Below are 24,399 nucleotides of genomic sequence, written 5' to 3'. Positions count from 1 at the left end.
TGCAAAGCACAGGGCTAATGTGTAGACATTTCTGACCAAATATATATTGTGTAAGTGGAGTCACCACTAGCTGTGTCGAGAGTATTGCGCTGTACAACTCACACTCAAGGAAGATCTCTTCAGTAAGTAGCCACAGCAGCTTTGCAGAAATCAGACTCGGACGTTTTAAGCCCAAATTGTTTGGAAGAACTGGAAGCGATTCAGCTTGTGCAGTTTTAGAGCTAACTATTGTGTATGGAAAATACTCAACTGTACCAAGAATGTAAGAAATACTCTAATTTATTCAATACTTTGTTTCACAATGCATTTCACATTGACTGTTGCCATTGAACAAAACCTTATCTCAGGTCATTCGCATTCATCTCCTGTCTATAGATTTTTTTTTTTTTTAAATCCTTCTCCTTTACTTAGGTTATTCAGTAATTGCCAAATGGGTTACGGTGCAGTGCTGCAGACTCTGTGTATTACAATATTCCAATGGCTATTTACAAAAAATGTTATAGACCCACCCAATGAGGTTAGCCAGTGAAAGATGAACTTTCCACTAGAATTTAATACGATAAATAAATCTGATGGGAGGAGGGACTGAAAATGGAGTGTGTTAAAATTTAATTCCCAAAACATTTTGTTGATTTTTGGCTCATGTTGGTTAACTCCAGTGCCCTAGCTAATGATGCTTGCACAACGTAATACTCGGGTGGGGGCTAAATCCTGCACTACTGCTGTCACTGATCTATTCAGACCTTGTAATATGAGGCCAACTATACACACTTCTCATAATTTTATTTCAAAAGCAGATCATTTTGTTGTAGCATGTTGCGATTACATGTCTTGGCTACAATGGTTAAAAAAATCCTTTTGAATGAGTGGACAGTCAAGACTAGTATTTATTGAAAAAACAAAAACTAAATTGTAAGCACTTTTTTGTAAAACCAATGTCTGTTTTGTTACATACTTTTAATGTTGTGCTTTGTAAATGTCTGATTTGTGTAATAAATAAAGTTCATGCAAGTAGAAGTGCTGGCACTTACATCAAGAAAATGATGTAATTCCATTTGATTTTTAAAATTATTTTCTGGCTTACTAATCAAACAGCAACCCACCCAGTTTTTCTCTTTTATTATTTTGTTAAAGGAGAGTTCAACAAATGTTCCTGGTAAATGGATATAATTTCCTAGTTAGAAAACCAGTGGTTAAAGAATAACTGGTGTATGTTATTACAATGATCAGTCAATATCAAAGTAGTGAGCAAAAGAAGGATAAAGAAATACACCAGGACAGCTAACTGGGACTTGGGGAAATAATGCTAAGCTAGAGCTGAATGCCTTCAGCACTGAATTTGAGGCAGTCTCTTTAGTACATTGTTTTGTATGTTGAAGCTTAATAATGTGTATATATTGATCCTACTACACTGCACACCTCTCAGGAATATTAGGATAAGTATAGTAAGCTTATTTCCATGGCTTCATGTGAACGTAGTTAATTAAATGATGGTTCCAATTTTATTATGCTAACAAAGGCTACAAAACTACATTCACATAATGGTAGGGACTGATCTAAATCCACAAAGACATTCAGACTTAAGGATGAATCAAATTATGTTTTCCAAAATCAGGGTAGAAGCTAAAGCTGTGTTCAGTGTTTAGGTTTATATCCAGTTATTTCATCCCAGCCTTTCCGGCAGGTGCGAATGATCCATTCATGTTCATCATCATCTGAAAGGGAGAAAAAGAAATTGTCAAATCTTACAGATTCAGACCTGCTCTTTGCATAGAGGAGTCCAGATCAGACAGGCAATTTTCTTTGAGGAATAAATGTATTCTTAAAATACTTCTTGCTTAGCCAACAGATCCTGTGTACAGTTTTGTTGGCATTTGCCAAGATTCAAACATATATAACAGAAGGAAGCAACACCGGTTTTATGGTAATAGATCTGATCATTAGGCTATCTGATCAAATTAACTGTTTGGAACTCATGCAAAAAATTGTAACACTTCCTTGTATATAGTATAATTTCTGGTCTCATGCTCATTTACAGTGTGATACCAGTACCAATAATGAGGATCTAAAACTTTATCGATGTTGGTGTCAGTTTATGAAAATTGCAGTTGGTGAAAAGTCCAGAGTCAAAGCCCCGGTTTGTTTGAATTTTTTTTTTTTTACACTCTTCTTCCAACATTATTATACAAAAATGCCACACTACAACAGATAGCAACAAGCTGATGGAAGTACTTTAGACAATCTTCTGCATCTCCCAAAATTATTCAATGTCTGTCATGTTGTTATCTCTCAGAGAGAGACAAGGTGAAAAGTGAAAACCCAAAAGGCAATTTGGAGAAAACACCTATCCAGCAAAGTGTGAATAGAAATATTTCGAATAATTACAGAAAAGTATAACTTGATAAACATAAGTAGTTAGGGTCTGTCAGTTGAAGGGACTAAAAACAGCCTGTCTGAAAAACTTGTTTGATAGGCTTTTACTTGTGTTGGTGATCAGATAAAAATATTAATTATATCGCTTTAAAGAGTACCAGTATCTATTTTCTTATTCAAATGAAACATACTGTAGCAGAGCTACTTCTGTTTACTGTCATCTTTACAAATTCCGATCAATGTTTGCAATTTGTGCTTCTAACCAACCTAGTTCCAAATGTCAAGGATTTTGTAGCAATGTAATCAGCAATGCTTACCTGAAAGAGAACATACTGACCTTGTCAGATATTTTTAAAAAAAGAAACACAGTGCTAGTGAGGAATCAACTTCTGAAGGGAGACTTCTGCTTATGCGTTGGGCCTTTATTATGTTTATATAGCAACCTTTAAGTTTAAAAAGTCATATAAATGCAGCTGTGCTGGTCTAACAAGGAGAGAAGCAAACAAAGGGTATATGGCAAAGAGGTGCCCCGTTACTAAAAACTTAAGTTTGTTCTTAAGACCCATTGCCTTCAGTGGGCTTTAAATCAAACCCTATCTGCTCGTCTTTTCCTTTTTCTGTTTCCCTTTCCTATTTTCTCTGCCATCTTAGCATCTTTTTTCATTCATGGTCAAGTGGAACAAGTGCAGACACTCACGGCCTGGGGGTGCTGCTCATGCTGAGCCCTGCTACAGCACCAGTGAATGTACACTTAACCAAAGCATATGCCCAAGCTTTTGTCCCAAGTCTAAACGGTGGCACTTGTCACAAAACCCTCTACAAACAGCAGTCAGCAATGCTTGTGAATCAGAGGAGGTTTTCCCCAAGAGCACACTACTGTGTGTTACTCTTCTGCACACAGTTACTAATTTATACACACAGCAGTTATTTGAGCTTGTCACCTCTCTCACAATTCCACACTCAGGGATGATGTTTTGTAAAAGCTTACTCTGCTATGAAGGGGGCTGTGGAAAAGACTGCTGTATTGCTCATGATCTCTCTCATTAGTTTAGTCTGTAGATGTGCTTTAACTACTGTAACGCATGATACAGTGATATTTTCATAACATACCCCAAGTGGATATATTGCTTTCTCTGTCCACCTCAGCAAGTATATGATGCATCTTTTGCTCTATTCCTTGGCATGAGTACAACATTAATAAAACACCCAATTATAGTGTTCTTTCTTTCTGTCTTGAAGGAAATAAGCCAGGAGAAAATAAGCACCACCAGAATAACTTTTTAAAAAGGATGACTAAAAAGAAGAGAAAAAACACTGAATTTGTTTAAGGTCTGACACTGAAGTCCTTAGGCGGACACATCCCACTGAAATCTGTGGTAGGACTGCAAAGTTGGCCCCTATGGGTACGTCTACACTGCAATAAAACACCTCCGGCTAGCTCAGGTCAGCTGACTTGGGTTGGCAGGGCTCGGACCATGGGGCTATAAAACTGCAGTGTAGATGTTTGGGCTCATGCTGGAGTCAAAACTGTGAGACCCTGCAAGGGGGGAGGCTCCCAGAGCCCAAGACAGGGAGTAATCAATAAATCATGTGCAAGCTGTGATTATTTTGCATGTCAGGTTCTATTTCTGCACTCCAGATGCTCCAATATTATGGAGAGGAGGCCATGAAGTACCTAGATGAGCTAGATAGTGTGCAGACTGTTAGTGTCTATATGATTATGAACCTCCTCAATGTAAGAGTTGTTACTCTGGACTTGTAATAACTGCAAGAAATGAAATTGTCTGTTTCTGTCAAAATGAGGAAATCAATCAAAAACTCCACTTGCTAAACACCTCCTGTATCCATTGCTTCCTTTGATAAAGATCATATTGTTTAGGAGAGTTGCATGAAGTGAGCAAACTGCCTTCCTGGTAACGAATCTGCATTGGTCATGTAATTCTGCTGCTCAGCTGACCAATATGAAAGGCACAAGACGTTTTTGACTTCAGTTAATGAGTTTTCAACAGGAGCCTGGTCCATCCAGCTTGATGCAGAAGGAAACTTATTTTTCAATAAACAACATGCACATAAGTCTTTTCTTCTAAGGATTTTAGTCTCTCCTCCAGGCCCAGCACCACCATAGCTCAGCTCATGCAGCCATCTGATTCTGTGCACAGTAAGTATCAGCAAATAAGCATTGATAAAGACTAAGTACAATTTTCACAAAGACTGAATTGTAAGGAGATGTCCCAATGGAGTCAGTTATTACCAATTTACACTTTGAATAGAAAGAAGAGCTTGTCTGGTGAAGGGACTACAGCACATTGTCCTACCTTAGGGCACCCTCTGCTTCATTTAGAGGAATATAGCAATTACCCCACTGGATCTGACCTGTGATCCATTTATTATTATCTGTATTACTGTGGTGTCTAGGAACCCAAGTCATGGCCCAGGACCCCCTTTGTTCAAGGTGCTGTACAAACAAAGAACAAAAAGATGGTCCATGCCCCAAAGAGCTACAAATCCAGGTTTTAGTCTCTGACAGTGGCCTGTATCAGCTGCTTCAAGGCAGACGCAAGAAACCTCATAGTGAAGAATTTGCAATAATATGTACACAGGGAAAGCATCTTCCTACCCACTCTCATTTAGCAATTGACTTATACCTAGAATCCTCCTAAGATTTTGACTGCAATAACATCTTGTGGCAATAAGTTCACCCAGTTAAGTAGGCACGGTATAGAAAAGCATTTCTTTGGATAGTTTAAGTTGGCGGCCTTTCATTTTCATTGCATGTCTCCATGCTTTGCATTACGGGAAAGGGATATATAGGCGCAACTGATCTACTTTACCTATACGTCATTATTTTGTATACCTCTATCATGTCCCTCTCTTCTTTGTCTCCTCTCCAAACAAAACCATGGTATCCTTTCTATATTTCTAACCCCATTCAGCACTCATCCGCGGACACCTCCTCTTTCTTTTCCGAAAGCGGGTGACCAGAACGTAACATTTTATTTAGGGTGAGGGTGTGTCACAGGCTGGCATATTTTCAGTATTATTTTCCATCCCCTTTCTTATGCCTCCTAACATTTTATTCACAGCTGAGCTGCACTAAAAAGAGAAGCTGTCTGAAAACGGCATACGGAGCTGAGAACTCACTCAAGTGGAAAAGAAAGTGGAAGTGAGCTGGCAGGGCGCTGTCTGCAAACCTCCACTCACGCTCACAGTCCCACTGACTTCTAATCATTGTCTTCGATGGGGCTGCAGCCCTGGAAGGTAGGTAAAATGCACTGGGAGCCACAAAAAGAAACAGGGACGCCATATCCACAATGAAGGACCTTGACCAAAATATCTGGAACCTCCAGGACTATTATCCAACTAGTGGCACCTCACAAATATTCCTTAGACTGAGGTAAGGGAAATGAAGGATCCTATTCAGGATAGCTAGAGGAACCACAAAAATATAGATCCAAAGGGGTCCAGGGATTAGCTATGTGTAAAGAGGCAGAGAAATATTAGAACATAAAGAGTTAAGCTATGGTTAAACATACTTTTGCCACGCTAAAGAAGACTGGTTGATAATTACTGTAGTTTTAGGGCTATTTGAATCAGTGCAGCTGCAACCTCTTCAGTAGTAACCCCTGAAACAAGACAAACTGGGTTTATTGTACTGAACAAGTCTTAAAGCTCCTCCCTGATTGTTAATAATTGGCAGCAATGGACTTAACAGCCTCTTGACTACCCTTTTTACACTCTACCTGACTGTGCAGCTAACAATTTAAATCACAGATGCCGATCCTTCTTTGTGGCAGCTGCTTGTTAACTACACGTTCCCCTTTTTCTGTCGCTGGCGGCTTCCATAACCCTGCAACACCAGGGTTAGACTGGAGAATCACATTTCATCAATATTTAAAATGGAATTAAACCTTGACATTTGATTAATGCTACCAGATAGCTTGTTGTAATTACGTTTTTACAAATTGCGATTGTCTGAATATGTTAATATGATTGTCTGAGCACATCTTCACCTTCAGAAGTAATTTTTCTTAAAAAAAAAAAAATACAAACTCTTTAATCAACTGTACATTATCATCCTGGACAGAATTAGGTAGTGTGTGGTTCTTCACATTGTGTGTTGAATTTTATTTCAGCTCATTTATCTTTAAAAGTTTATTCTTTCTCCGTTTTCTTCAGCAGCATCAGTAGAATATACATTCATGAAATATATTCCGCTAAAATGGGCTACTTTCATGTTCAAATTTTGAAAATAAAGGACATTGCTTTGTATGAAAACATTGATAACATCCAAGGAGGCCAAGTTTGCTTAATAACTTACTCTAAAGTTAGTGAAATCTAATAATTTGCACAAATATAGTTGAAGTCTTGAGGCAAACTGAGGACTTGCTAGGTGAGCCATTAGAATACATCATTTGATTCTTTTGAATGATTTCTGTGCCTTTTTGTTTCCATCCAAACTGTGATACTCTACCTTCCAATCTGCTACAAGCCAACAACAGGCCTCCACCACTCTGCTAAACCGTATTTGCATCTTTCTATAATCTCCCACAGCATTAATACTTGGTGATTCTCACAAGGAGAAAACCATGCACTGTCCCCTTAAACATCCCGTATGTTAGAATGTGATTGTCTGCATCTGTGTTAGGGCCTGATCCTGCAATCCTTACCCACAAGAGCTGTCTCACTGAAGCTAATGTGACTACTAGCATAAGTAAGAGCTACTTTGCCTTGAGCAAAGGTTGCAAAAGAGGGCCTTTGCATTGTCTGCTCCTTGGAACAGAAACTATGTCTTCTTCTAATCTATGTCAGTGCCAAGCATATTCTCAGTGCTTCGTAAATAACGACAGCTGTTCATTGTCTCACATACCTGACTCCTCCCATCATCCATGGTGCAGTTTATCATGTTCTTCCATTCCACAATTATAGCCATCTGTGATAGCATCACAGCCATCACATCTACTGCCTCTCCCCAAAATCTCCAGCACCCCCTTCCTTACCACACCTAACTTCAACAACATCAGTGCTGGCAAGAAAATGGAAAATATGTATCCAATTAACCTTTACTTCCACAAGCAAACTCTCACCGTTCCATTTCCATTTAATTGCGTAAATCCAAAATGGCCTCAAAATGAACTTTCCATCTCCTACAAAACTTGTTTTCACACGTACTGTATAGCTGAACACAAACCCCTATACTGTTTGGGTCAAAACTTTCTAAGTGGATTCGCAATGGGATGGCTAACACACAAACAAAGTTGTTGTTCTTGGCATGCTGCTATTTGGAATTTAAACCTTCACAGGTTTCAAAGCGATAATTATATTAGGCTCAGGAAACCACAATGAACAATATATCAGCAAAGGCTACAGTTGTTTACATGATTGCAGTGATTTAGTAATGTGATGCATGTATTAATATTAACACCATGTTAGCCATGCTAGCTGCAGCAGAGAGGGCTAATCATACTGGTTAATAAACTGCTTTTTTGAATGGGGTAAATTGACTAGTAAAACTTAGAAGCCAGATTCAATTTTTAAAAATGCTCTCTAGGTTACATAGCATAGAGTTCTCAATTATAGCTGTAGCTTGCACAGCCTTTAGGAAGACATAAGTATGTATTTTGCAGTCATGTCCAAAATGTGCTAGATGCTTTCACAGGGAAGACACAGTCCCTGTACGACAGAAAATACAATCTAAAAAGACAACAGCCAGTGAAGGGTGGGGAAAAGGGTACAACCAAAGTGATCAGGGTGATGACAGTCACACAGCACTTCATTCTATGAGATTAGGGTATTTTCTCTTTAAATTAAACACACTGAATTCCTCCCCTCCTTCAGTCTTCCCATTCAGCCCCCCTGACTTGGCCCCACAGCAGTCCCCAGTATCAATCCCAGCAATCTTCTCCCCGCTCTCTTATGTTTGGGTTCCTTCTCACCACCCAAAGAGCAGTTTGTTCCTAAGGTAAATAAGTGAGTTAAATAAAGATGTTACTTGGTAAGTTTCTTGCTAGTATTGTAGAAGATGGGACTGTGGTATTCCTCAATCCTTACTCCTGTAAGGAATCCCATTGAAAGTCAATTGATCTGTATTATTTGTTAAATGCTGTCTATCAGCTAGGCACTGCACAAGACAGACTTTAAGACAAGCCCTGCCCCCAAAAGCTTACAGTTTAGAAGACAGTCACAGGAAGATAAGATGAACTAGGAGACTCAGAGGAAGGGGTTTATAATAACAAATATTCTGTCCCTCTTGTTGATCTAATATTTTCCATATTTTCTATCTGGGGGCTTCACAGAAGTGGGGGTTTTGGAAGATGGGGGAGTGGGACATTGGGGAGTAGCATGAATATGGGGCAGCACAGAAGAAGATAAATGGTGGGAATAGAAGAAGGGTGGGGAAAGGGGACATCAGGGAACATAATAGGAGACAAGATCCAAGGCACAGTTTGGAGTAAAATCGAGCAACACCTTGAGGTCAAGGGAAGCAAGGGGAGCGACTTGGTCAGATGGCCGACAAGTAAGATACTTTTTGCTATGGCATTTTGGTGGGATTAGACTGTAATATCAGATAGTTCAGAAAGAGGAGTGAGCAGCAGGCAAGGCAGGAGATGACGAGGACAACTGTTTTAGCTGTTTGGGAAAAAAAGCAATAGGCTACTCAGGCTCATAAGGACTACTTGTGTGAGCAAGGGTTACAGGCTTGTATCTATATGTATGTACAGACCTGAGCACAACTTTTTCTTCACCTGTCTTTGCTTGTTTTTCAGGAGAAGTAAGCTTGCCAGCCCCAAGCAGAGAGATCAATGAATGGCAAACAAACTGCATTTGTCACAAAAATATGTAAAATTTAAAATTCACTGGATTTGTCAAATTGATAAAAAAAAAATCCACAAAAAATAGACACAATTTGTTTTGTTCAGAGCCCAGAGGTAAAGACTAAGCACTTCAAATTAATTTCTGCAAAAGCTTTTCTTTTTTTTTTTTTCCTAAACAGGTCTGGATCCCAGTCCTTGAAGAACATACTGATTACCAACAATTTTTCAGAGCTTTACAAAAACATTATTTCTTTTGTTGTAGTGAAACGCAGAATCAGCCATCTGGCAATTGCCCCAGAGCTAAAATCTTTTACATGACATATAATTCAAAATGATTAAACATACAACAGCAAATAGCTGTAGCATTGCACTTGAAATAGCACGAACTTTTATTGCCGATCAAAACTGATTTCTTTAGCTTAACAAGTATCCATAGAACAATTATTTGAAGAGCTTTTAAGATTTTCAACAAACAGGAGCTAGAGCTCATTTACATTCAGAATCTTAAATCTAATAAAAGAGAAACAAATATATAAATTACTAAATAATCTTGTCTTATAGGTAGACATTCAAATCACTAGGAAGCTAAGTTCAGTCGAAGAATGAAAATATTATTCTCTTTATGTGGATATTTTGTGGTGAAGGGCTTTTCTTTTCCTGTACCTTTGCAAAGGGCATCTGCCAAAAAAGTTCTCAGATTCTCAGGCAATGACTAGGGGCTAGTCTGGAATCAGAGCATTCACCCACTGCCTACATCAATAGAATGGACAACATCAGAGGAGCGCAGAGGAGAATGATGTTCAGCAAGTAATGTTTTTAAGTTTAACTTGCTGCCTCATATCTAGAAAGTTCCCTAGGTCTGCAAGATTGCCAAGTCCTCGCCCCTCTGCCAATTCTGATGTCATCTAGAGTCCCTGTCTGCGAGAATGAGCACACAACCTGCTCACATTTGGTACTTGCTAAGAGTGGTATGGAAAGTAATACACTGTGCATGAGTAACGCATGATTTTCAAATAGTTATGGCTTTATTTCTCAACTACATTTCTTCAGACAAAGCAAAGCCCACATTCCTCACTGAGTACTCTGTACACACCACATCTAAATTGTAAGACAAAGCTCCTGAAGACAAGAAGGGTGCACGGCATTCCTCAGAGACTGATGGGGAAGAACCCCCGCCTACCCCTGGGTGGGTGGAGCCACGAGACCCATGCCTGCCCTGCCAGAAGCAGAGGGGCAGGACAGGAAGTATAAAAGGCAGCTCAGTTGGGCAAGAGCCGCTGGAGGACACAGATGTCTCCCACCCGTCGCTGGGACATAAGCCTGATGGAGACCTCCATTGCGCCGAGGACCTGGAGGTTCTGCCAGAGCCACCTGCTGACAGGAACACCGAGGAGCTGTTTGGGACTGCCATTAGCTGTATACCCCAGGGAGATGGAGGATAACTCTGAGCAACAGGTACACAATGACGGGAGTGTAGGAAATAGCCTAGAGACACCAGACTTTAGTCCAGTTGTGTTGTTGTCTGAATCCAGGTCAGCATGTTTTGACTGGATCCCCGCTGATTCAGTGATGGAACCATCTGCCACTGTTAGGGCCCTAGGCTGGCACCAGGTGGAGTAGGGTAGGCCCAGGTCCCCCTACCTCCTGCTGCCAACCCCACCCCTGGAGTGACAGCCTCCCTACCTTAGGCCAAGAGGCCTGCGTTTGTCTGCTGTCTGCCAGAGCTAGGATGTCAGACTATTTGGTGCTCCACTCTGCCCAAGGGCCTGAGCCCCCAAGACTGGTGCTCCCCTGCCTGAGGGCCTGAGCCCCAAGACTATTTGTGGTCCTGCCCTACCTGAGAGCCTGAGCCCCAGATGGCTTGCTGTCTGGCCCTGTTTAGAGGGCCAGCATCTCAGAGATTGCTAATTCTCCAATAACCCTTGACTGAACAGAGGCCCAACTATGTGGGGGCGTGGCCTCCCTCAGATACTGACAGGGAAGGATAGCCACACACATCTACACAATTATTGAATGGATTTTGTCCTTGGATGATCCAGAAGGGATAAATGGAATTTCTTCAAATTTTTCAAGATGATTCACTTCCAGGTTCGTTCAGACCAAGCATGAGAAGTTTCAGTCCCAAGGGTAATGTTAGGAGGAAGCTGCAAGCATGTAATTATTGAGGTTTAGAATTAAAGTGTCATCTCAACCTTCCCTATAGTCATATTAGTGACATGTAAATAAACTCTTGATGTTCTAAAAATACAGCAGTTTAAACTACAGAATAAAATAATACTCCTGACTTCTAATAGTAATAATTTACTCAGAAACTCCGCATTTGAGCACTCTGGGACTTTTCTTTTAAGTCACAAGATGCTAGGCTTGTCAAAATCATAACTTGCTTATTAGCTGCTTTGTGACTCCAGCATTAAAAAAACCTTTCCTCTCAATAAATAATAACCTGTCTTGAGTCTCTTGGCCAAATTCTGCTCTTAGTTACACATGTGTGAATCCATAGTTAATCTACTGGTTTCAATGAACCTACCCTGGATTTACACTGGTGTAAGTGAGAGAAGGATTTGTCTCTGCCTCCTCTCTGCCCTCCTCTCTAATGTTCTATAAAGAGACAAAGGTACATCAGATACAATTCCACATGCAGAGGGTCAACCCCAAGGCTTATTCACCATCTAAGTCCCAGAGGAGGGGCAAGGAGAACAGGCAGCAAAGCAGAATCCATCTCAGACTAGTAGAAGCAGGAGCAGGGGTTGCACCAGTTAAGTTAGCATCAGGAGGACGGAAGCAGAAGGAAAGCATATTACATCACAAACATCTTTGTTTTGTTATCAGTGGGGCAGAACTGCTAGTAACACTCAGTTATCCCCTTTCACTCCACCTCCTCAGCAGGGAATGACTTCTACTTCTAACTGTAATTTCTCTTTGAAAACTATGGCATCTAGTGTCTACACTCCCAGAATGCCATAGCTCTCCTTTAACCCTGGAATTTGCTCTCCATTTGACAGCAAATCTAAAATCTCATATTTTATGCTTTTCATTGAAAGATGCAAAACTCTAGATATTCATCTTCAGGTCTTTGTATTGGCCAGTCAATAAAAATGGGGTCATGAGTAAGAGTTCTCAAAGGCTATACTCCTTTAGTGGCAGTAGGAGGGGTCTAACTCCAAAATGACTGATTGAAAAATGTGAACACCATTTCTTCTCACAAATAGGTATTTCTGCATGTGTTTTCATGTCTGCAATTTTGTGTATTAGATGATATTGGGGGGTAAAAAGAAAAGATCCAAAAAGCACATGAACAGACTACAGAAATTTCAGTATATCACCAAGGAAGGTTTATAAACTGAGAAATAATTTCAAACCTTTTTTAAAAAATTGAAATCCTTGTGACTAGTAACACTAGGAGAAATGAAACTATTGCTTTCATTATGCACACTGGACCTGCTCTCAATTACACTAGGACTCCGTTGCACCACTTGGCAGTGAAGGGCCTTAATGTAAATGAGCGTCAGGCCCTCGATATTTGTGAAACTGAAGTCCTGCTAACTGAGGCAGGAATCTCTATGATACTCTGTGTACACACATGCATTAAAGAAAAGCAACCTGCAACAAATTCAAATGGAGCCTTCTCTTTTCCTTGCTAGAAAGATGTTTTGATTCATTGATTGTTTGGCAGGAGTGTCAGTGCCAAAGGCAGAGTGCCTCCTTTCCCTGCTAGCTCCACCAGCAATGAAGCAAGCAGCTTCGCAACAAACAAGGGTGAAAGGCTGGAGTATCCTCAAATCCCACTCCCAGACCTGAGGAAGATGGTGTCATTTGGCTAAACCTGTCAAGCTGTTGTAAGAGCTTCCTGAATGCTTCCTACCATCTGCTTTTGATGCTTTCAAGACTTGGACAGAAGCCTGGAGGTTTTCCTGCTTTTTCCTGACCAACCTATAGAGGAATAGTTCTGGATCTGTTCCCTGTCATTCCAACCTCTTTCCTCAGTTTCTTCTTCCTACAGCTGTTTTTTTTTTTAACTGCAGTGGCCTTGTGCCCTGAATTATTTCTCTGGGGGAAGTCAACATTCCTCTGATGTCGAACAAGTGCTGGATCTTTCAATTGTGTTCGTGTTCTTAGAGGAAGGGTATGGCCTACATGATACATTCCTCCTTCACACCCATGTTGACAAATTTAACTTTACGCTAGTATTGGATTCTCAAAGGAATGTTAATATAAAAGAGATCAGAATAATGTACTGCATATTCTACTTATAATTATCTTGTTAGACTGCATTCTATGATGTGATGTTAGTGAATATCGATTGATACAATCTGTAGGCTACAGAAATAAATGTAGCTAAGGACAATGAGTTCAAAGCATACATTTAAAAAACAATAAATTGAATTCCTAGGCGTTCCCGCATGTACTAATCTGTGCAGGTTCCTGTGTTTTTGGAAAGCATTTTACTTATCTTACTCATCAGTAGGCCCACTCTAGTATTTTGGATCAGTGCCATTTGTAATAATCTAAATCAGTATTTATTGAGGCTTTATGAAACAGGCTAAATACTATAGGATATATTTTGTAGCAGATGATACCTACAGTTCTTTTTGTCTCTCCTCTTCCCTGCTCTCCTCCCCCAACACTATATCCAGATTTGTAAACGCACTCAGGACATGATTTCGCAAGTGTGAGCACTGACACAATCCAGCAAGGCACTTAAATATGTCCCTAATTTGAAGCAAGTGAGCAGTCTCACTGCAATCAAAGGGACTATCCCTGTGCTTGAAGTTAAACATATACTTAACTGATCAGGGCAAAGAGCTTGACACCTTGCTGGACTGAGCCCATTGAAAAGATAGATATATATCTTGAAAACACTGTCTTGCTGGGTATCATAATGGAGAATGAGTCTTCCTGGGTTTAAAAGCTATTAAATATGAATCAAATGCATTTATTCATATGTGCCTGTGAAAACATCACTTAGAATTTTGTAAACCATGTGCAGGATGGTTTATGCAACTTTCCTTGGAATTAACTAATTAATACAAACAATCCATGTTGTTTGAAATATTTTAGCTTAGTAGCTGCAGAACTTGAATACAGGTTTTTAAATGTCAGCTATAATCATACACGATTGAATGTATGTGAAACAAAGTCAACTTACACTGAACTTCAAGATGAAAAAAACACATACCTGCATTCCTCAAAAACCTGAGTTTGTAATCAATGACAACTCTGGTATTAGGATTATAGAATCCATCACCACAGTCATAACAGCCTGTTGGAATCGTTCTGGGAGGATCTAAGTTTGTAAGCTGAGAGATACCTGAAAAGACACAGTATAATTTATTAGAAAAACAAAAAATCCCATTTTTTTTACAACTGTACTCTTTTATCAAAATAAATAATGATAATAAATATATATTATTTTTTACATCTCTGTAACACTTTCCATCACAAGATTTTAAAGCATTTAATAAACTTTACTAAATTAAGATTTCCATCACTCCTATGGCAGGTAATTATTATGACCATTTTGCAGATGGAGAAACTGAAGCACAGAGTGGCCCACCGAGAAAATGTTTGGCACAGAAAGGAAGAGATCTTGGTTACTCTTACTGACAGTCCTGTGATTTAGCCCATAAGACTAATACTATGAACATGCACTGAAAACTCCAAAATGAGTCCAAGAAAGCCTAGCCATGGCTTAAAGAGACATGTCATTGTTCACTATGCCAATATATTATTCAGTGATTATCACATAATTTTTTCACCTTTTAGTCATAGATGAACTAGTAAATGTGTCTAACAGACACATTTTATAGACTGGACATAAAGTAAATATATGTTTTCGTATCCACTGAAAATTTGTCATTTTCAAGCCACACATCTCATGTACCATGCTGTTTGTGGATTTCTGTTATTCTTTCAGGTGCTTTAGAACATTATGCAAAATTATGAGTGCAAGATAATATATTTTCTTTTGTTTTATGTCCCAGCTTTCTGTAATAAAAATATGTCTAGAATGCAGTGAATGTGAAACCCATAAAAGGCTTAATCAGATGTCAGAAATTGCTAGGTTACAATGTCCTGCCCTCATGACATGATCACTCAAGAAGAGACTATTCACCACATTTGTCAGTGTCAAGTGGATGGAGTTCTGAAATAAACCAGAATGTTCCTGCTCCAAGTTACTCATGTAGGTGAATTAGTCTCTCTTAATAAACATAGTTGTTGGTTTAAATCCTTCCAGACACAAATGCAACTCAGTACCTGCTGGTTTTAGACCGGAACAGATTTCTGTATAAAATCTTCTGTCGTAGGCATCACAATAATGCCATTTTTTATCTTTGAATTCAAGACCATCTGCAAAAGTGTATTTCCCCTGCAAAACAAATTCAAGTACCGAACTAATAAGTGTGATGAATGGAGTGAAGAATAACAATTTTTTATATCCATTACCAAGGATGCATGTTATCTGAGAATAAATAATATGTAGTTTTGTTCCACATTTAAGTGCAGATGAAAATGATGCCTGCAGATCCATGAGAACCACATTCCATAACCAAATCATTTCCCTGTTCAGTGGGAAATAGCTATTGTACATGCAATAGGGGAAGCCAAAATTGAGAGTGAAAAATGGGAAAGGTGCTGGTTTGATAGCTTCCATTTCTTTCATGATACAAACATTTCTGAATGTACAGTCTTTGAACCAGGGAGAATTTCCCCTAAAGCATATCTGCAGTAACCTTTGGGAGCAAAGGCGTTTTAACTTGCTTTTGAGTACAGAGCAGAGATCAGACTTTAGATAAGATGGGTATACCCCCACCCAATCAGTTTCCTATGACTGCCACAGGGGTTGGCATAGGTGAACTTCCAACCTCCTCGTGTTCTATTCCTATGTTTTTAAGCCTTCAGGATCACATCTAAAGGACTAGTGATATAATACCTCTTTCGATATTCCGCAGTCCCAGATTCCTTCATATTTGCTTCTATTAGGAAAATACAAGGTTCCTTTGCCATGAAACATTCCATCTTTCATTTTGCCATTATATTTGGTTTCAGTTGGGAGAGTATAGCGGCCTTTCCCTTCAATCCTGTAAATGATAATCAGGAATTGTTTAAGAACACTTAACCAGATGTCCAAAAAGGCAAAACAACTGACGAAGAAGGCCTTACTGGTTAAAAAATTGACCTGGTTTAGAGGGGAAGTGAAGGGAGCTATAAAAATAATTTTAAAAATCAACAAATTGAAGGAAGGGGAGATTGATAGTAATTAATATAAATCAGAAGCTATGAACTGTAGAAAATTGATGACCATCTTTAAGCACCCTTAGAAAGGGTGGATAATAATGGCTGTTATTTACAAGGCAGCTTTCATCCAACAACCCCCCCAAATATATTTCAAACTGGATTTACAAACAGGGATGAATGTACCCACCATTTAACCACAGCCATTTCTGGGGCTTAACAGTCCATAGCAACATCACCCAAAAGTTTAGGACAGGATGTGAAAACACTTTTTGCAACAGGAACTACAAGCGGAATGCTAGGGAGACAAAACTGAATCAGCCTTTAAGAATTTGGCCAGGACAATAGGGCAAACACCCCTAATTTTGAAAAAAACAAAACATCTGCCATGGGATCTTTAATAACCATAAGATGTTGGGTTTACATCTGATCCAAAATGTGGTGATGACGACGACAGCAGCAAAGCACCCTCTATCAGCAGGCTGTGGCCTTGGAAGGACGCGTGCAACCTACTGAATCACCAACATCATTTCCTGTAGCATTTGTACGCTACTTACAATTAGTAATAGGACATGTCCTAGACTCTTCCACTCTCCAGTGTCTCCAGCGAGGCAGTGTGGTTGAGTGATGAATAACATGAAGTCGGTTTATCCTCACATCCCCCAGCATGGTAACTTTAGTCCCATTTTACAGACAGTGATGCAGAGAAGTTAAGGCCCAGATTTTCAAAGATATTTAGGCTCCCACAGATGCACACGGGTGCCCAGTGGGATCTTCAAAAACACCTAGATGCCTAACTGCCATTGATCTCAAGGGGAGTTGGGAGACAGACGATGGGGCACTTTTGAAGATCCCACTAGGCCTATGTGCACCTCTAGGTGCCAAAACACCGTTAGAAATCTGGCCCTAAGTGACTTGCCCAAGGCCACTGGAAGCTGTTTCAGGAGCAGGATGAGACCGCAGCTACGCTTCACTCCCCATCCTGGGCTGTGCCTCTCTCGCATTAAAAGGTCCCAATTTCCAAAGAGGTCCTAACGCAGTCTTGTACTTCCACTCCTGCAATTCTGTGGGCACAAGCAAGTGGGTGTGCAAGGACAGTGCATCTCGGAGCTTTCCCACTTGGGGGTTTTCACACCCAGAGATTTCCACTGCCTAAGATTGTTCACGCTGGGGAATTTTCATACCCTGCATTTCACACAAGTGCAATGGCCCAGCACTGGGGGGTGATGGCCCAGCCCTGTCCCCCCGTTCCCCAAGGCTGCCCCTCCCCCCTCAGCCCCAGCCCCCACCTGCCATGCACATAGTCTCCGAGGTAGGTGCTGCCCGTGACCTCCATGGGGCCCGCCCGGGATGCGTCCTGCCCTGGGCTGGGCTGGGCAGCAAACTGTCACCATGGTAACAAGCCGGAAGGCGGGGCATCAGTTCTCTGTCAGGCGGGGACAGAGAACAAGCCCCGCCCCCTGCGTAGTCGACGCGCCGCTGACCCGCTTCTCGCTCGCTCGCTCGCTCGTCGGTGGCGCATGCGCACGAGTTCCGTGAGACCTGGTGGCGCACGCGCAGTGGCGTGGGGCCTGCCGTCCGTACCGGGCGGGCGCCGAAGGGGAGCTCAAGGAGACCGGGCCGCGGGCGCGGGCTGGCGCCATGCCGGGCTCGCTGGAGGTGCCCTCGCTGGAGGAACTCGAGGTGCCGGAGGTGAGAGCTGTGCCCGCTCCGGGGACCCCTTGGCCGCCCCCGCCCCCCCCGGGGCTCGAGCACCGGACGGGCCCAGGCTGTGGGGGTTCCCGGCGGCGGAACTTGCCCTAGAGCGGACGCCGAGCGCGCGGGGGACCCGAAACCCTTCCGCGGCTGCGTAAATCTGGGCCCGAGTTCCAGCGGCCGGGTGCGTCGTGAGGGGCCCGACCCTGGGCCTGACACGGGGGAAGGGGCAGCCCCCGTCTTCCTCTCCGTCTCGCTGCCCCTCGCTACAGCCACGGCACGCCCGCCTCTTGAGTGCCGCGTACCGACGTGCTCCCCTCGCCTCGGAAAAGAGACACGGGCATTGGGAAAGGGTCAGAGAAGGGCAACGAAAATGATGAGGGGTTTGGGACGGGTCCCCTAGGAGGAGAGGTTAAAGAGGCCGGGACTTTTCAGCTTGGAAAAGAGGAGACTAAGGGGGGGAGGGGGGTATGACAGAGGTCTGTAAAATCACGAGTGGTGGCTTGGAGAAAGTGAATAAGGAAAAGTTATTTACTTGTTCCCGTAATATAAGAACGAGGGGCCACCCAATGAAATTAATGGGTAGTAGGGCTTAAAACAAACAAAAGGAAGTTCTTCTTCACTCAGCGCACAGTCAACCTGTGGAACTCCTGGCCTGAGGAGGTTGTGAAGGGAACTGGACAAATTCATGGAGGTTAGTTGCATTAATAGCTATTAGCCAGGAAGGGTAAGGAATGGTGTCCCTCTCCTCTGCTTGTCAGAGGGTGGAGATGGATGGCAGGAGAGAGATCACTAGATCGTTACCTGTTAGGTTCACTCCCTCTGGGGCACCTGGCATTGGCCACTGTCGGTAGACAGGATGCTGGGCTGGATGGACCTTGGGTCTGACCCAGTGTGGCTGTTCTTACGTTCCTCCCCCAATGCCTCAGGTAAGCGTCAGCTCCTCTGTGCTGAAAGCTGCAGCCCATCACTATGGCTCGCAGTGTGACAAGCCCAACAAGGAGTTCATGCTGTGCCGCTGGGAGGAGAAGGACCCCCGGAAATGCTTAAAGGAAGGAAAGCAAGTCAATCAGTGTGCACTGGAGTTTTTCAGGTAAGAGTCTCAGGTGGCTTTTCAAATTCAGTTTTAGGGCTGGATGCTGCAGATCTTATTTAGGCAAAACTCACATTGAAGTCAATGAGATTTTTACTTGAGTGTAGCCTGTAGTATACATGGTCCCTATCAAAACCAAGATGAAAGTATTAAAATTAAATATATATTTCATGCTTCAGCACTTTGACACAATACACACACTTTTTATTTTTAATTAGTGCTTCAAAAGAGTATGGTGATGAAGTGAGCATGTGCTGTATGTTGCTACCTGTCTGCTTAAGGTATTTACATAGGAGGAGAGAATCTGTCCTGAAGTGTCAGCTGGCATAGCTTCTACCTGTGTGCTACCATTTACACAAGCACTACAATAACAACTTTCTTTAGTTATAGCTAAGATGATCATGGTATTCTTAAACTTTTGTTGAGGTGCTGTTGCTGTTCCCTAGACTTGAACTCCTGAGGGTTGGAGGCAGTGCTTCCTCAGTGGAGCATGTCAGTGGTGGAGACTACTTCCTCTGCTAGTTGGAAGGCAAAGTATTCAATAGTTTTCAGTTGTTCATAAAACAGTGACCCACACTCTTTCTGTTATATTGACTTCTCTTGCTTGCGCTCAGCCTCAAGGCAAGTTGGCTTTGTTTGAAAGTCTGAAGATGGTGATCAGGAGTATCTGGGCTTCAGTAACTTGTGACTATACTTTTAAAAATGTCAGACTTGTTTTGTGAGTTGCTTTCCCCATCTTTTATCATCTTGGGGCACAATGATGCAAACATTTAAATAAATACAAAACTTTCCTCACATGACTGAAATCATATGTGTAGAAATGTTTGGAGGATCATAGTCTTAGAGGCAGAGCACCTCTTTGTATGTGTTTGTATAGCACCCAGCAAGGTGAGGCTCGATCCTAATTGAGGCCCCCGGGTGCTATTGCACTACAAATATTAATAATAGATAAGGCTATGTTTTAGTCACGGGTATTTTTAGTAAAAACCATGAATAGGTCACAGGTTGTAAACAAAAATTCACAGAATTGTGACCTGTCCATGACTTTTATTAAAAATACCTGCCCTGACTAAAATTTGGGCAGGGGGCCACGGGTATTCTGGGGGGTGGGGGGGCAGTCCGTGGGTGCTGGGGGATGTGGCCCGGGACCCCCACAGGTACTGAAGGGGACGTGGGCTGGCAGGGGCTTCCTATCCTGCTCCGTGTCCCTGCAGCTCCTAGGCGGCAGAGGCAGGGGCTCTGCTGCTCCCGCCACAAGTGCCGGCTGCCACAGCTTCCGTTGGCTGGTAACCGAAGCCAATGGGAGCTGCGGGGATGGGGCCTGCAGGCGTGGGCAGTGTGCAACGCGGAGCCCCATCTGCCGCCTATGAGCTGCAGGGGGGGCCATGCCAGTGGGAGCCATCCGGGGAGCTCCCCATCCCTAGGTAAGTGTCCCCAGGCATTCCCCAACCCCCTGCTCCAAGCCCCTTCCCACACACCCAAACTGCTGCTGCTGGCCCAGGGGTTGCCGAGCTCGGGCAGCCCCTGAGCCAGCACCAGCCATGGCAAAAATTACGGAGGTCATGGACGGTCACGGAATCTGTGACCTCCATGACAGACCCGCAGCCTTAATAATAGACCTTAAGCGGATGTGTCTTACTAAGCTCAAAAAAAAAAAAAATAAAAAATCTAACTAGTTGGAAGCAGTTAAGTATCATAAACAGAGCATTCACATTATATTATTAAAATAAGCATGCACTAAGTGAGATGTAAGAATGTTGTCTGAAAGCTGCTGAGCTTAACAGTCATATTAATGACTAAGGTGCCACAAGTACTCCTTTTCTTTTTGCGAATACAGACTAACACGGCTGTTACTCTGAAACCTGATATTAATCATTGTGTTGTAGTTATTTAAAGGGTAATACAGACCTGTATTGAGATCAGTGTGGAATTATAAATTCATATGCTTAGACTGTAAGCTCTTCTTGACAGGGCGTAGTAGTATTCTGTGAAATGCCATGCATATGTGTCATAATTTTTTTATTTATTGCTTATCTTTCTTTTATCTATTTCTTTCAAAATTACCAGGCTTTAACAATTTTATGAATACCATCTGGAAATTAAACTTTGCAAATAACTACTGAATGGCAACCAAATGGAAATTGGTTCATGCATTTTGGGCTGGAGTGAATGGGAGAGTACCAGCTTTGCAAATGTAGCTCTTATAAGCTACCTTGTCTTTTCCAAAATAACACCTTGTCGTTTCCTTTGTTTTATAGGAAGATTAAGGCACACTGTGCAGAACCTTTTACTGAGTACTGGACTTGTATTGATTATACCAACCTTCAAGAGCTTCGTCGTTGCCGAAAACAGCAGCTGGCATTTGATAATTGTGTGCTGGAGAACTTGGGCTGGGTGAGACCTGATCTGGGAGAGCTGTCTAAGGTAATTAGGAAATCCTGTTCCATGTCTTCATCTCCTTTTTTACTGGTTATTTCAGCTCCCTTCTCTCTGACCTCCTAAAGTCCCTGTTACCCAGCGTGTACAGAGTGCTGCTGGTGTTCTGATGTTCACAGAGACCCACAGATTCATCACCTTATCCACCCAGGTCCTATATGGTCCCCTTTACTGTAATCTTGAAGTGTATCTACTGCTTCTCATTTATTTGAGAAACTAGTTCAGAATTGTGCTGCTACATTTTGAAAGTATTCTATGTACTTGTTCCACTTTGCTTCACATCTTCCCACTCTTCATGCATAATATTTTAAACTACTTTTAACTGTTTTTAAACAGACTAGATTTCCAGGTGAACACAGTCTCAGCACTTTTGATACAAGAACCTCCTCTGCAATGCTTGTGATCTGGGATAACCCCCCTGTATTTCTCCATCTCATTTCAGATCTAGTCTGAAAAACATCTTTCTGTTGCGTATGCCTCATCTCTTTCTATCTACTATTTTTAATCAGCTGTTACGTTTAGTTCTGTAAAGCATTTTAGGATATTCTGTGTGAAAGTTGTGTTGCAATAAATACAGCGCAGAGTTCATAACTTCTCCACTGTAACAGTGGATTTATTTCTGGTTTAATAGGTGTAGCAAGGGACTGGACTAGACGACCCAGGAGGACAATTCCGGTTCTAGATCCCTATGTAGCTTTCATATTGTCTTGAATTCAGCTTTCCTTTCTCATGTACCAGTGTTCCATTTGTCAGTTCAATATAATGGAAAAAATGTTCCAGTGTACTGCATGACACTCTTTCAGCTCTTCCTTAACTGGATGGCCAGATTCTTCTGTCTGTTTTATTAGCGTTCCCCTCTTAAAAAATTGTGTGACCCTTGACACATGCGTTGTTCTCCTAAGTGACCGTATTATTGTACTGTTTTTGCTTTATCTTACTCTTCCCTGACCACTCTTTGATTTCACTCCTTCCTGCTTTTCTTATCCTAATCTAGATTATAGAAATGTGTCCGAGTCCTTTCCTTAATGTACCCTATGTATCTGTGGCAGTCTATCACTGTGAATCATTTGGCCCACTTAACTATAAGGTGCCCTACTAAATACTTGCAGAGTCTTCAAGCAATATGTGCTGCATTAGTAAGCATTTGATTAATTCTACTAATGGATGGTTTCTTTTTCTGCTGCATGACGCATTAAAGCCACATGTATTGTTTCTCCTCCAAGCTATTGGCTTAGTGTAGTTTTGTCTATTAAATACTACAAGAAAAATTCCAGTGTACTACTTTTCCTTCCAGGTCACAAAAGTGCAGACAGACCGACCTATCCCTGAGAATGTCTATCATTCCAGACCAAGACCAGAGCCAAGTCCGCCCATTGAAGGAGATTTGAAGCCTGCTAAATATGGCAGCAGGCTTTTTTTCTGGAACTGGTAAAATGGGATCGACAACTCTATAGTAAGCTCTGTTCTTTGCAAATGTAAATTATCTTGTCCAATGTGTATTGGGTGCAATCGTTAATGATTAAAAAACCCATAATTCACCTGGCGTGGTAGACTTTTGTATATACATCACAGGAGCTCAGGAACAGTGTCCCCTCTACTGTTGTGGTTTTTTTGCCTTTTAAAATGCTTTTTAGAATTTTATGGCCTTAAAAGATGATGTCCTTTTAGCCACTTAACACAGTCAGTTCTGTCGCTAAAGTCAGTTATTCAGCAACGAGAATATAAGATTTATGCCAAGATTTGCCAAACAGTGTATGTAAGTATGGTCCAGTTCTTTTATTATATTCTTACTAAATATTAAAAAAAAAAAAAAATGGGAGAATGCAAAATGAATCGAGCCGGCTCTTCACTGTTCAGATTTCCAGAATTTGCATTAGTGGTTTATATACTTGTGCCTCCAAGTATCCATCTTCTTTCCAACAAACCTCCTTTCTTATGAGATTCCAGTTCAAACAAGCCAGATAGGAGCCTAACAGGTCACCAATTTAGATTCACAAAGCTACTGATGATCTCTGCGTGTGTGTCTATGTGGTGGTTCCAACAAACCTCTTATGAAGGTGACTAATCTGCAGAGGTAAAAACTGGTGACTCAACCTCAAATTTGGGATTTGATACATAAATTATTTTTTTCAAGTAGTTAGTCCATGCTTCCTAGATTGCTGGTTAGAAATTCAGTATTATTTGAGATATCAAGGCGTGTGTATTTAAATTCACAAGTGACTGGTCATGTCTCATGTATGTTGTTTTAGTTGTTTCCATCCTTCATCAGCTCTCTTTCACTGGGGAGAGTGTATTTGTTACATGAGAATTCTATGCTAAATAGCTGAACCCGTCAAAAATTATTTCCTGACCTGCATTTTTGTCCCTGTGGCTACTCAGGTAAGATGTCCCAGTGCTAAATGTCATAGCAAAACAGGCCTTTTTATGTAGAGATCCTGATTTCAAGGACTTACCTGTCACCTCACTGTGACAGCACCTGAAACTCTCTTCTTTTCCTTTCACCAGCCAACTCTTAATTGCTCCATCTTGCAGCATCCAAGGGACAAGACACATGGTAACGGTGACAACACAAGGGTCAGTAAAATCAAAGTAACTTGCTGCACCAAAGCCAGAGAAGTACAGTTCAGGCCACAGCCTCTTGTGTATTTAGGGCTAGATTGTCATTTTGCAATCTAGCCCATAGAAAAGGGTAGGGTGCTGGAGCAGCCTGGGAGGGAGATTGGGGGACTGTGAATTGAAGTGACAGTCTCCTCTGGG

The 24,399-nt window shown here is 41.7% G+C and overlaps 2 protein-coding genes across 2 annotated transcripts; one reads left to right on the top strand and one right to left on the bottom strand.

Moving 5' to 3' along the window:
* Positions 1-1,635: 1,635 nt before the first annotated feature.
* MORN5 (MORN repeat containing 5) lies at positions 1,636-17,754 on the bottom strand. The gene is made up of 5 exons (XM_077836209.1): positions 17,708-17,754; positions 16,117-16,264; positions 15,441-15,552; positions 14,362-14,493; positions 1,636-1,715 (listed from the first exon to the last, which is right to left on the bottom strand). The coding sequence occupies exons 1-5, from the start codon at positions 17,752-17,754 to the stop codon at positions 1,636-1,638; spliced, it is 519 nt and encodes a 172-aa protein (XP_077692335.1).
* Positions 17,755-17,952: 198 nt separating this feature from the next.
* Positions 17,953-23,180, top strand: NDUFA8 (NADH:ubiquinone oxidoreductase subunit A8). Its single transcript, XM_077836044.1, has 4 exons — positions 17,953-18,110; positions 19,043-19,206; positions 21,465-21,630; positions 22,937-23,180. The coding sequence occupies exons 1-4, from the start codon at positions 18,060-18,062 to the stop codon at positions 23,072-23,074; spliced, it is 519 nt and encodes a 172-aa protein (XP_077692170.1). The 5' UTR covers positions 17,953-18,059; the 3' UTR covers positions 23,075-23,180.
* Positions 23,181-24,399: the final 1,219 nt, after the last annotated feature.

Source organism: Eretmochelys imbricata, chromosome 16 (assembly GCF_965152235.1).
Source record: "Eretmochelys imbricata isolate rEreImb1 chromosome 16, rEreImb1.hap1, whole genome shotgun sequence".
Taxonomy (NCBI): domain Eukaryota; kingdom Metazoa; phylum Chordata; order Testudines; family Cheloniidae; genus Eretmochelys; species Eretmochelys imbricata.
The sequence above is the reverse complement of the archived record's forward strand: the minus strand, read 5'-3'. Positions and strand labels throughout refer to the sequence as shown.